Raw genomic sequence first — 12,367 nt, forward strand, 5'->3', positions numbered from 1 at the left:
ATTTGCTCTGACAATACTGGTGATTTTTATACCAAGCAGGCTTCCGTAGGAGGAGGAAGCGGTTCATTCTCTCCATTAGTGAGGTCTATTTTTATTTAATTTTTTTTATTTAGTTTGACCCCATTCGGCATTTTTCTGCTGAATTTAGAGTCTTCGAAAAGGTAAAAGTTTGCAGCGTGTCTGTTTGTCTTCTAGGAAAAGCTAACGTGTGTGAGTTTTGGTCGCGAAGCTAAAAAGCAGCCGCTAGTTGTTGCCTTGCTAACAGTAAGCACAGCAGAATGGACAGAGACCGAGTCAAGGATGAGCTGCAGAAATACGGAAAATCCTGACTCTGTGGACTTTCAGTGGGCATTGGTCACTCTAAAACCCGACATTAAAATGAATACTTTGTTTTCATCTATTTAGTTTGCAATTTTTGCGTCATTTATCAATTTCTTTACAGGAAAAAAAAAAGCCTATCGCATTGTTGTATTACTACTCTGTGTTGCTGCTTTTACTTTTGACTGACTTAGCAAAGTAAACTTTGCATTATCATTGCGCCCCGTGCAGAAATTCAATCTAACAAGGTATATTTAACTCCTAACAGTCCGCACGTGGGCAGGATCTAATGGTTGTTATGGAGACTTGTTGACCCCAAGTAAGGCAGTGTTTCTACCTTCCTCATCATTCTGCTCACTTGTATTGTGGGAAGTTGACTGTCATCCAGCCTGGTTCTCAATAGCCAAAATAAATTAGCCTTTGATTTACACCATATTTGACTTGCATCATATTTGTACCACAAGGAACCAGGAAATCATTATTTAATAATTTCTTTAGCTCCCAAAAATGAGTGCAATCATATGTCCATTCTGTGCGACATTTATATGAACAGTAAGTCTAATCATGCTTTTCATATGACCTTGAACAAAAGAACGTGTTATCAAGTTTCTGTTTAATTTGCATTTGATTTTATCTGTAGATACTTTATGAATGTACAGTTGTTTAAAATTGCTTTTACTCCACATTATGTACACCATTGAATTTTATGTTCTGTGATGTATATTTTGTTACTGCGCTGCTGTTAACAAGTGCATCTCCCCGCTGTGGGATTAATAAAAGACTACTCTATTGTTTTAAAACTCATAATTTTACATGAAAACAGTAAAAAAAAAAAAATCCAGAATTTTGAGTTTAATAACAAATATGTTTAATATTGCCTTAAACATATTATACATTACTTTATTGCATTTATTTTATTTTAATATAAAGAAATATAAGTGGGTATAAAAGGCACTTTAACAAACGACCCTCACTGGAACACAAATCATTTATCTAAGTGACTGTAGAATCATTTCTCCAGTGTGAGGTTATCCTCCTACAATAGAAGAAATTGACTTTAAAGCTGTTGACGCGTCGTTCCTTAGGGGGCTAACAGTTTATTTTCCACATCTGTACTGTAAAGATGACATCCAGACATTAAACATGTGTGTGTGTGTTCCCCTGTCAGGTTGCGATGGGTGACATCCGTCAGTCATTGCTGCCTCGGGACGTGCTAAGCGCCGCCAAGGAGCTGCTCTACCACCTGGACATCTACATCTGCAACATGGTGCAGTCGGGCAGGCAGCCCCCTCAGGTCGACTCCAAAACCCTGGATCTGATCGAGGAGTTCATCCTGCACACGCCCAAGGACAGAAACACACCAGTCAGAGTAAGCCCTTCCCCCAAAAAAGTCCCTTAGAGTAAATACTCAACAGCATCAAAATGTAAACACCAATTATTATTATTTTTTTTTTCTCCAACAGAGGATGAGTGCTCTGCAGGAGCTGCAGCTCCTGGAGATCATGTGCAGCTGTTTCCAGGAACAGAGTCGGGACACGGTGCGCCAGCTCATGTTCTCCGCCCTCTTCAATCTCCAAGGAAACCAGGCGGATGAGAGTCGGATGGCGCTGCTGAGCAAACTGGTCTCCATGGCAGTCGCTGTGGGCAGGGTTCCCATTCTGGAATGTGCTGCCACCTGGCTACAGGTGAGGAGTCCATGTAGGGGTGGAACGATTAATCGGATCGATTGTGATGAACCTAGAGGAGATTTGGGTAGAACAGATTTAATTACTTATTATCTTAAATGCAAAATGTATATATTTTTTGTACAGCATTGCCTTAATTACTGCTCTCAGTATGTTCTTTCAGCAAATTGCCTTTGTTGAGCCTGTAAATGCTAACGATTAATCGATTAGTAAAATAGTTGACGATTATTTCAACAAGCGATTAATCAGATTGATCGTTTCAGCGGTATTGTGAAGAAGGAAAATAATTTACGGTGTTGAGCATTTTGACAAATAAAAATCAGAGTAGAGTGTTATGCTTTTATTTCTGGCCCCCTCTAATCTGTTGCCCCTGAATAAAACTCTAAGCCTCTGTCATGTGGAGTGTGGAAGTGTTGATGCTCTGCCTGCCTGTGGTTGTGCCTACAGAGGACCCATCGTTTGTACTGCGTCCGCCTGGCGCAGGTGCTGGTGGACGACTACTGCAGCATGGTACCGGGATCTGGGCCCACCCTGCACAACATCCACAGCGCCAGCCCACGCTTCTGCTGCCAGTTCATCGCAGCCGTCACCACTCTGTACGACCTCACCTCAGGTATGTCAGGATCACGCAGAAATCCTCAGCGTTGGAGCGGAACACCTAGCAACCTCAACAACACGTCTTGTTTTTTAAACATTTTCCAGAGGAGCTCACGCCTCCGATGGAGCTTCTCCAGATGATCGTGTCGTGGATCCAAGACGACCCCCGGCTGGTCCTGATCACCTTCCTCAACTCGCCCCTGTCCGGCAGCCAGCCAATCAGCTCTCTGGACGTGACGCCACTCGGCGGGTTGATCCGCTGGTGCATCAAAGCGCCGCTGGCCTACAGGCGGAACAAGAAGCAGGCGAACGACGGGAGCTCTGACGGCGAGCTGGACGCGGCGCGCCTCTTCTCTGCTCTACATCTAAGTGTTCTTCAGGTGTGTGCGTTTGTTTGTAATACCTTGTGTGGACCATTTTGCTGACACATACTACACTGCTTTTGGGTCAGGTGTTAGATTTAGGACTAAAGTGTGAATTGAGTTTTGGTTAGGGTTAGGTATGTAATGGTTCGCTATAGGGTAAGGGTAAGGTTTAGGCTGTAGAAATGAATGGAAGTCAATGGAAAGTCTCCACAAAGATAACCACGCAAATATGTGTGCGTGTGTGTTTGTGTGCTAGTTAAACATTAAAGATATGTTGCAATGTTATGTCACACGCGCAAGGTCCCACCTGCCAGCTCCCTGCAGTAAGGCAACAAAACCGCTAGCTGCCAATAACTACCACTGGTTTTAGCTGTCAAGTTATCAACACAACATGCTAAATCTTAAATGTCAACACTACGACAGCCAGGTAACAAAGTCCAAGGGTATCACATGTCACAGGTCAGTGAAAAGTTAAAATAAAATAAAAAAATAGCAAAGGAGAGGGAAGTAAGTCAGCTATGCTAGCTTGACTTTGACAACCTTAAGATGTAGATGTGCTGCAGAATTTGGAGTGTTTCGGTTGAGTTAAAATAAAAAGGCGATCCACACAACAACTCTGACAGACTGTCAGTAGAGCAGGTGTTTCAATTAGATAATCAACCACCGGCGTGTTCAGAGTTCAGACGATTGTTTTTTAATAATTGTAAAGTAAACATTAAACCTGAAGACATAAAACTGTAACGGACTGAATGTTCTGTTCTTTGTGTGGGAAATGTTTGCGTGTTTTATGGTGTTAGATCCTGACATGCTCGTGGAGCTGTTATCAGTCAGTTGCTACGGTAATGAATCTTTGTGTAGTGTAGCCAATAGGGGTGGTTTTGAGTTGTTCTTCAATGGTTTTTTTGTGTTATTTTTCCCTTTGCAGTACTGCGGCAGCGCGGGTATGGATTTCATGTAGAAGAATCATCTTTTTGCCCTTTAGAGTTGTGCACATGTGCGAAATTTCTGCATCTACACATTCAGTCCAAACAGTGACGACGACCAAACAGTTTTTTTCTCTCCGTCTTCTCCCTAATGCAGGTGTTCATGCTTTTACCCAACATACTCAACGAGAAGGGGCTCTTTGGTCGCCTAGCGCTGCTTCAGATGGAGTCGGTGGCCGCCCTGACCTCCGATCTCTCTCGCCTCCTGGACCAGGCCGACAAACACACACACGCAGCCACCAGCGACACACACGCAGCGCCTCAGCTGGCCCTGGACCGGCTGGCCCAGGCTCTCCAGGTGGCGATGGCCAGCGGAGCGCTGCTCTGCTCCAGAGGTACGAGTGAGCGAGGAGGAAATGGAGACTGGGGAAGCCATTACAGTTTTAGGTCAAACCAATTGATAATCGTAATGTTTTGTACCTAAAGTTGCTACTTTAGGTACAACTGAACCAGCAACTTTTCTTTTGGGGAAAGACTAAGAAAATAAAGAAGGTAAAATTACGAGAATAAACTTATACTAAAATAAAGTCATAATTTTAAGAGAATAAAGTCGTACAGCTTACTAAGAATAAATTCTTATTATGACTTTATTGTCATAATATTGACTATTCTCAAAATATGACTTTGTTCTCATATTGTTGTGACTTTATTATCATAATATTTCAATTTTATTCTCAATATTGCGACCTTATTCTCATATTATGACTTTATGCTTGTATTGCTATGACATTATTTTCATATTATAATTTTATTCTGGTAATACTACCAGATAATTCTCATATTATTTCAAATGTATTCTTGTAATTTTATGACTTTGTTTTCATGATATTACGACTTTATTCAATTCTTTGACTTTATTGTTTCAATATTGTGACTTTATTCATGTTTGAGTTTATTTTCATAATTTTATTTTTATTATTTTTTTCCTAACATGGCCCTAATACTGTGTTGTACTTTTCTAACTAGGGTTCAAACCAGCCCAAAGAAGTATTATTGAAGTACACCATACTTTAGTAGTATGGTGTATAAACACAGGGTCCAACAATTAAAGAAAACTTTCTCGCCGTAAAATGAAGTCCATAATCTGACAAAAAATGTTAAAGTGGAGACTATATTGAGGTGACCCAGACAGCGGTCAGAATCAATGCAATACATTTTTTAAGAGTTTCTTTTTTTTGGTACACAGAATTCAAGTTTGGGTCTTTGAATTAAATCTTTTTGTTTATCTGGGGCGTCTTTGGTGTTTACATCAAATGATAGTAAGTGCTTAAGAGACGCATTTTTGTCTTCACAGAGGACCTGAGAGCCATCTGTTCACGGCTCCCTCACAACAAGTAAGACATTTTGTCTCTGTTTTTTTTAATGCATAATTAGATTTAGATCTTGGTTTGAACTAGGCCATTTGAAGGCTTTCATATGCTTTGATGGTAGCTCTGACTCTGTTTTGTTGTTCTGCTGCGAGGTGAATCTCCGACCCAGTTTCAAGTTCTTAGTTGTTGTTTTTTTTAGGTAATGTTGTTTCTTCTGGAGGACCAAAACTGACATAATAAGAAATATATATTTAGTTTTATCTTGTCCTTACACATACGTTTCCATCAAGAAATATAGATATATATTGTTTTTCCTTGTCCTTATTTGAAATATTGAATATGACTGGAAATTTTAGTAGAGGGTAAGTAGCTGGTAAGATTTTTTGAAGATTAGCTCTTGTCCAGAAAACGGCAATCAGTGCACCCCTATTAATATACTCTTGCTAGCTGGCTAGGCAGTTAGCTTTTTTGTGTCCATCATGGGTCAGAGGAAATTTATCGCCAGTTGGCTGGACGAAGTTTCTACATTTCTGCGGAAATGCAGGTCGTACTTCATAATGGTCTTAAATATGATTTGGTTACCTCTAATCTTAAAACCTGCTTGAATCAAGACGTGTCCGTTTTTTTCCCCCCTCCGTCTTTCCCCTCTCCAGTCTGCTCCAGTTGGTGCTGTCCGGCCCGGTGATGTACTACAACAACATCCACACCCCTCCGCTGGCCTACAGCCCCCACGCCGCTCACTCTCCCATCCCCGCGCACCCCACTCTGCCGCCTCACACACCCCACACGCCTTTGGCCGCCCACCCGGCCCCTCACACCCAGTACCCCGCTCAGCCCTTCATGACGGGGATGCCGTTCCCCTTCCGACCCGGCCACTAAAAAAAAGCAAAACACAGACTGCCGCCCCGTGACTGCAGATATGACGAGTGTTTGAAGGAATGTTTGAATTTATGAGCGCTTGTAAATGTTTTACAGTGTATCCGCATTGAATAAATATTTTTTTACTTTACATGTGGTGTAGTTCTTGACGTCTACCACTTGTGGTCGCTGCTGCAGCTCCAAACGCACATGGTCAAAGAAATGAGGCTTAAATTTCTAATCTTTACAAATTAGAAAAACCAATGTGGCTTTTAATTACTCTTTCTGTTTGGGATTTCTAAAGCCGCATAGCATTAAAACATTTGCCAAAAAAAAGTGTTGTGTAAACTCAACTGTCGAGAGCATTCTTGAGAAATTTACTCAGGAAAAGCAAGTGGGGCAATAGAGAGGAAATTCTGTCATGATGTGACTTGTATGGTTTAGAAGATTTACTACACACACTTTACTCACACAGACTGTTGAGGAATATCTGAAGGTGGACTGTTCAGCGCTTTCCCACACTCAGCGGGGTTTCATTGCGTAACTATGAGATGTCACTATCTTCCAGCATGCAGGAGTTGAGCCCTGTTTTCATACAGATAGGATATCACCCAACAGCTTTAACACGTCCCCCCACCTTCACCCTCACTGCTCTCATTTAAGATGAAAATTGCATCATCTCCCCATCGCAGCTGCTTTCCACTTCCTCATTTCAATACAAAACAAAGATTTAGGGGAATTTCGACTTGTTACGGTAGACTAAATCTCACAATTTTCCTTTATCTTCACTTTCTTTAAGTGGCAAAGGAGGAACTGTAAGCATGAAATACTTTAGCCATGATTAGACTGCCTGCTCTTCCTTTTCACAGGTGGAATGCCTGGGCAATCGTCCAGTAATAATTACTTCTGCGCATCCCAGATCGTCTGTGCAAACACTGATTCTCTGCGTTTCATCTCGACGAGGTTGCACCTCAAAGCAAACGCAGCTGCGGGTTTGTTGCAATGTCCGCAATGTTGGGGAGATTGGGCCGCCTGCTGGGTTTCCTCCCTGCAGAGCGGGTGGGGTGGCGATAAGAATGTCTTTTTCTTGGAAAGAGATGCGTCGCTGTCGTGACGGTTGAGGTGCCTGATAAAGACGCAGTTTGAGTGAAAAGGCGGGGGCATGTGGGGGGGGGGCAGTGGCTTCTGTGGTCGCGAAGAAGAGAGGAAAGGTTTCCTCGCTTACAGATTTCTTTGGATTGTGTTTCTGTCGTTGTTTGGAAAAAGCTATGAAGAGTAGCCCAGTGTGAAAAAGTCTACAATAATTACTTTGCAATGTTTGCAGTAAATTAAGTCTTTTTCATAACTTTTTTTGATTCAGCATCACTGAAGGACCTTAAATAGTTTGTACATTGACTAGGCCTCTCAAAACCCTTAATTTTGCTATTACTTAAAGGGGCAGTATAATGTCAAATCAGCATGTTTTGAGCTTTACATCATGTTATAATGTTATTCCCTCATCAAAACATACCTGCAGTGTTGCCTTGATTCATTCATGCATGTTTGAGAAATCCTTTCATCTCCATGGCAACCACTCAGATGTACAAAACACTTAGGTGAACCTAGCCCCGCCATTAATTGCGAAGCTCCTCCTCGGAGCTGCAGTTTCTGAGCTTCCGCCTCACGGAACAGCCCTCCCTCACTCAGCTCCTTCAGACTAGCCAGCAGCAACTGGCAAGCTCCTGGTGGAGCTGCACATCTGCTGAACTCATTACGCTAGCTTCTTCTCAGCACTGGTAAAGATGTTGTTAAAGGGTTAATAGAGGAGCCATGTTGTGATGACTTCCTGAAGGCAGAGTTTCGGAAAGAGCAGGAGGTTTTAAAGAGACAAACGCCCAATTTCAAGGCGTTCAATTAGGAAGTAAAATTTAACATGTTGCATTTTTATAATAACGGAAGTTAACACTTTACTGTGCTATAAAGTGGCACCTTGTAGCTAGAAAACACATTATACTGACTCTTTAAAAATGTTTTTTTTTTTTTACCCAATTTGTATTTTTGAAACACAAATTTTGACCTTATGTGATGCCTTCTGTGCTTTAGATGATTTTTCTGGGTACCTTTCTTACTTCCTGGTTGAGTTTTTCACATACTGTAGGACCAGGTTGGTTTGGAAAGCTTTTTTTCTCTCTTTCTTGAGAAATTAAATTGTTTTTTTTTATATATATACTCAAGTTATCTTTGATATTAAAATGTGTTTGAGTCTGAAACAGTTACGTGTGACAAAAAAAATCGAATGCGACTCTTTATGGGGGCAAATACATTATAAATCTCCATATACGGACCACTTAGGTGACAGTATTTATTTATAAATCTTTTTTATTTTTAAAGTTACCCAAATATTCCTTATAAATATTCTTATATATAACTGCAATATCTGCAGTTTTTCACTGAATGTGGACTTTCTCTATTTCCCAGCAGGAAACCAAAACAAACCTCACCTGTTCTCTTTGCACAAAGAGTAGTTACATGGAACAGAGTTTCCATGGTTTCAGGGGAAATTGTGGTTTATTGTTGGCCCAGCTTAACCTTGCAGGTGTCTGTGTGTGTCTGCCTGCAAACGCTGCAGCTGCAGAAAATACCTAACCCACAACCACAAGGCCAAACCCGAAATCAGATTCACTGGATCCTCCAAGCTAACCTTGCAGCAGATGTATGAACCTTACTCTGAGTGAGACACAATTGAACCATGTCAGTCATTAACTAATGGGCATTTCCACTGAAAGCTCAAGCAGCGATTAAACCGTTTTTTTTTTTTTTTAAAGCTGTTTAACCTGTTAATCCACACCCGTTATTATGATCAGATTAGAGAACGCCGTAGGTTGGAACGTATCGACCTCCTTATAGTTACTCAAGATAAGAAAGTATAAAAAAAACAAAAAAAAAACAAACTCAGTTGCAATTGTGCTACATTGAATCTGACAAGTACCGTCTAAAAACACACATATTACTTACATTTATTTACATTTTTGTCACGTTACAACCACAAATCTGGAATTTTGCTACAGTGTAATCTGATGGAACAACACAAAGGGACGCAGAAGTTTGTCTAAAAAACAAACAGAGACTTGGGACAGCTCCAAGTCGTTCAGCGTCTCTACCAGCTTTACACATCTAGAGTCTGACATCTTTGAATACCAAATTTTAAGTCTTGCCACAGATTTTCTATTGTATTTTGGTCTGAACTTTAACTAGGCCGTTCTAACATGCGTTTCTCTAAACCAGGGATGTCAAAACTCATTCTCATTTCGGCCCATATCAAGATCCTGAATGCCCTCAAAGGGCAGAATGTGTTGCTAAAACTGCCTATTAACAAAACTCTTAAAATATTACAGCTTTCTCTCCATTAGATGAGTACTTCTAAAAAGATAATAATAATATTTAACATTAAAGTAATTGGGGACTGTACATATGAAAACTAAATTTATTTGAAGAATAAAATAATACTTCAGCAGAACTGTTATCTTCAAATTATTTTTCGGCCACAGAAAATGGCTAATGCGGGCCGGATTTGGGCCGAGGGCCTCGAGTTTGACACCTAAACTGTTAAATTACAGCTCTGCCTGCCTCTTCCGACTTTACAATAATGCACTCACGCATACAGAGCCTGCGCATCCTTAAAGTCTTTAAAAAGTCTTGTATTCATGTAGCTAAAATTAAGATCTTTAAATGCCTTAAATTCATTTGAAAAAGTAAGTTGGCCTTCAATACATTAATTGCAGGTCTAAAATTTTGTCTTAACGGGAATATATAATGTATGTATTTTTTAATCTTGCAGGACTTTTCTGTCAGGCAAAAGTTTGAGTCGCACCCAAACATCTTGTGTGACTCCGCTGTGGTCCGGGCTACTGCTAGCTTACTGCTAATACCTTTGCTAGCTAGCTAACATTCTTCCATTTATCAGATTTGAGTGAGTTCAAATTTATCACTAGTTGGCTGGACGAAGTTCGTACGTTTCCAGCAGGCTTTAAATCCCATTCGTTCTTACATTTCAGTTGGCGAAAGCTGCAGAAACATAAAATTCCAACGAAATGTGTTTGAAGTTTGTTCTTGTGACACTTCGAAATGTACATTCCTGTTTTTTCAAGTCACGCTTTGTGGAATTGATTTCTTTGTAGCTAAATTCTAGACACTAACAGGTACCATAGAATTGCACAAAAATCGGTGAGGGACGGCGGAGTCCCTGAGCGAAATTCTGTGAAGGAGGTGAACGGAGCCTGGTGCCAGAAGCCCATTAAAAAGCTGTTTACATCGTTTTAAACTGTGTGATTGTGAGCGTGAGGGGGAATAAAAATAACAACAAGTATTTTGTTCCATATAACACAGTAGGAGTGTAACAGGTAAACCTTCTATGGATGCAAACTCGACTAAAAACCCACCTGTTTAGGATTGTATTTGAAACGTAATCAATTACAAATTTATTGATGGAACCTGACTTAATGTCGTGTTTTGATCGTTGATTCTATGTTGCTTTGTGTTTCTGTGTTTGATATGATGTAAAGCACTTTGAAATGCCTTGCTGCTGAAATGTGCTATACAAATCAAATTTGATTGATTGATTAACACTGGGATAGCTCGGTTTTCGACGGCTCAACAGGGCCAAAAGGCCGGAGTCCACCCTGACGACTCTGATGGCTCAAATTAGCATCCCTTCTTCAATTGTAAATGTGGTCGTTGACCGTCAGGCCAGAAGGTAGGAGTGTGAATAGTCCATGTTGGGGGTGGGTATCTATGATACCAGCAGGAGATCAGGTCTCCTGTAGGTAATGCTCTTCAGTTTAGTTTTGAAGCATACATGAAGTGTTTTTGGAGAGATGTGACTTTTTGCAGCTGATCCATGATGTTGTGCTGCATTATCCAGGTCATTTTGCCAAATGTACATAGAGTTTGCAAAACATAGAATCTGTTTCAAAAAATATGCAAAGGTTTTTCTAAAAGAAATTAGTAATGTTTCTCTTTGAAATAAAGCTAAGAGGGTTTAGAATTACAGTTTAGAAATAAACTAACCAAATTAATTGTGTTGATCCACCTCAAAAAAATCATGCAAAAAGTGTAAGCAAAAGAAATCTGGGAGACTTTGCACATGCAAATTTGCATGCAGCCTTTTGTGCTGTGGAGGATAAATAGGTGACTGCTTCACCTATTTAGTTCACAAGAACTAATGGCATTTATTTCAGTCATAATCTTGCGGGGGGTGACCAAGGTTCCATCACTATGTGACAGCTGGTCAGCAAACCTGGCAAACATGATTGACATGGCAGCACTGAATGCACATGTGCTTTATCAGGCATGCATTGGGGTGCAGGAGAGACGGGTGGACTTCCTGGTTGAGCTTGCAAAAGAGTTCGGTAACTCTCATGTGAGTGAGAAGAAGGCACACAAGGAGAAACTGCTTCGGCAACAACCTTCCACACCCAGCTCAGGCAAAAGGGCGAAGTGTCAGGTCAACCATCGATGCAGGATGCGTGTCCTGAGGCTGAAACATCATCAGTGACCCCTCACACCCCCACCATGGACTGTTCTCCCTGCTGCCCTCTGGAAAGAGGTTCTGCAGCATCCGGTGCAGGCCCACCTGGTTCCGAAACAGCTTTTTCCTACTTGCCATCAGACTGCTGAACTCTTAACTGGACTGCACTCAAAAACTGGTCTCCACTTTATACCTTGCACATGTACAGAGCTAAATAACTTCTATTTTACTGTCAGTCCTGCACTTTATATTTTATATTTATATTTATATTCATATTTTATACTGTTGAAAATGACAACAAAGTCAGTCGAAGTCGAAGTCGAAGTCTAAGGAACAATTGTGCAACTGTGAGATGCGTTGAGGCCATTACCAGGGTACTGATAAGGTAATGGCCCTATTTACTGAACAAAAGCACCTGCTAGATAAAATCCTTCAGGCCAGTTGGACTATCGAAGCCGAAATAGGTATACGTCAAAGTGGACTAACTCAAGCTATTCTAGTGTTGATTGATAGCAGCAGCCCTCCAAGTAGCAGGATGTAAAAAAAACAGTGCTGGCTTATGTAACAGAACGCAATAATGCTTTCAAAACAGCTTTTTGCTTCTTTTCCCCCTAGCAATGTTTTTGCTAAAAATGATGCAGGTGTTACAGACAGTTCCTCTATCTTGACTACAACAGCAACTTGAAAACCACCTGAAAGAATGCTGCTCTTGAACAGGAAATGAACAGGAACCTGGGAGCGAATT

At 40.9% G+C, this 12,367-nt stretch overlaps 1 protein-coding gene across 1 annotated transcript; it reads left to right on the forward strand.

Annotated features, from left to right (window-relative positions):
- The first annotated feature begins 27 nt into the window (after positions 1 to 27).
- ints15 (integrator complex subunit 15) lies at positions 28 to 6,267 on the forward strand. The gene is made up of 8 exons (XM_032566574.1): positions 28 to 161; positions 1,487 to 1,687; positions 1,782 to 2,003; positions 2,451 to 2,616; positions 2,706 to 2,980; positions 4,046 to 4,283; positions 5,243 to 5,282; positions 5,912 to 6,267. Exons 2-8 carry the CDS (start codon positions 1,493 to 1,495, stop codon positions 6,135 to 6,137), a joined length of 1,362 nt encoding a protein of 453 aa, XP_032422465.1. The 5' UTR covers positions 28 to 161; positions 1,487 to 1,492; the 3' UTR covers positions 6,138 to 6,267.
- Positions 6,268 to 12,367: the final 6,100 nt, after the last annotated feature.

This window comes from Xiphophorus hellerii, chromosome 6 (genome assembly GCF_003331165.1).
Source record: "Xiphophorus hellerii strain 12219 chromosome 6, Xiphophorus_hellerii-4.1, whole genome shotgun sequence".
Classification (NCBI taxonomy): domain Eukaryota; kingdom Metazoa; phylum Chordata; class Actinopteri; order Cyprinodontiformes; family Poeciliidae; genus Xiphophorus; species Xiphophorus hellerii.

Coding starts and splice junctions, on each gene's coding strand:
- ints15 (XM_032566574.1), top strand. CDS start 1,493: ATGGGTGACATCCGTCAGTCATTGCTGCCTCGGGACGTGCTAAGCGCC. Junction 1,688..1,781: donor ACAGAAACACACCAGTCAGA/GTAAGCCCTTCC, acceptor TTTCTCCAACAG/AGGATGAGTGCTCTGCAGGA. Junction 2,617..2,705: donor TCTGTACGACCTCACCTCAG/GTATGTCAGGAT, acceptor AACATTTTCCAG/AGGAGCTCACGCCTCCGATG.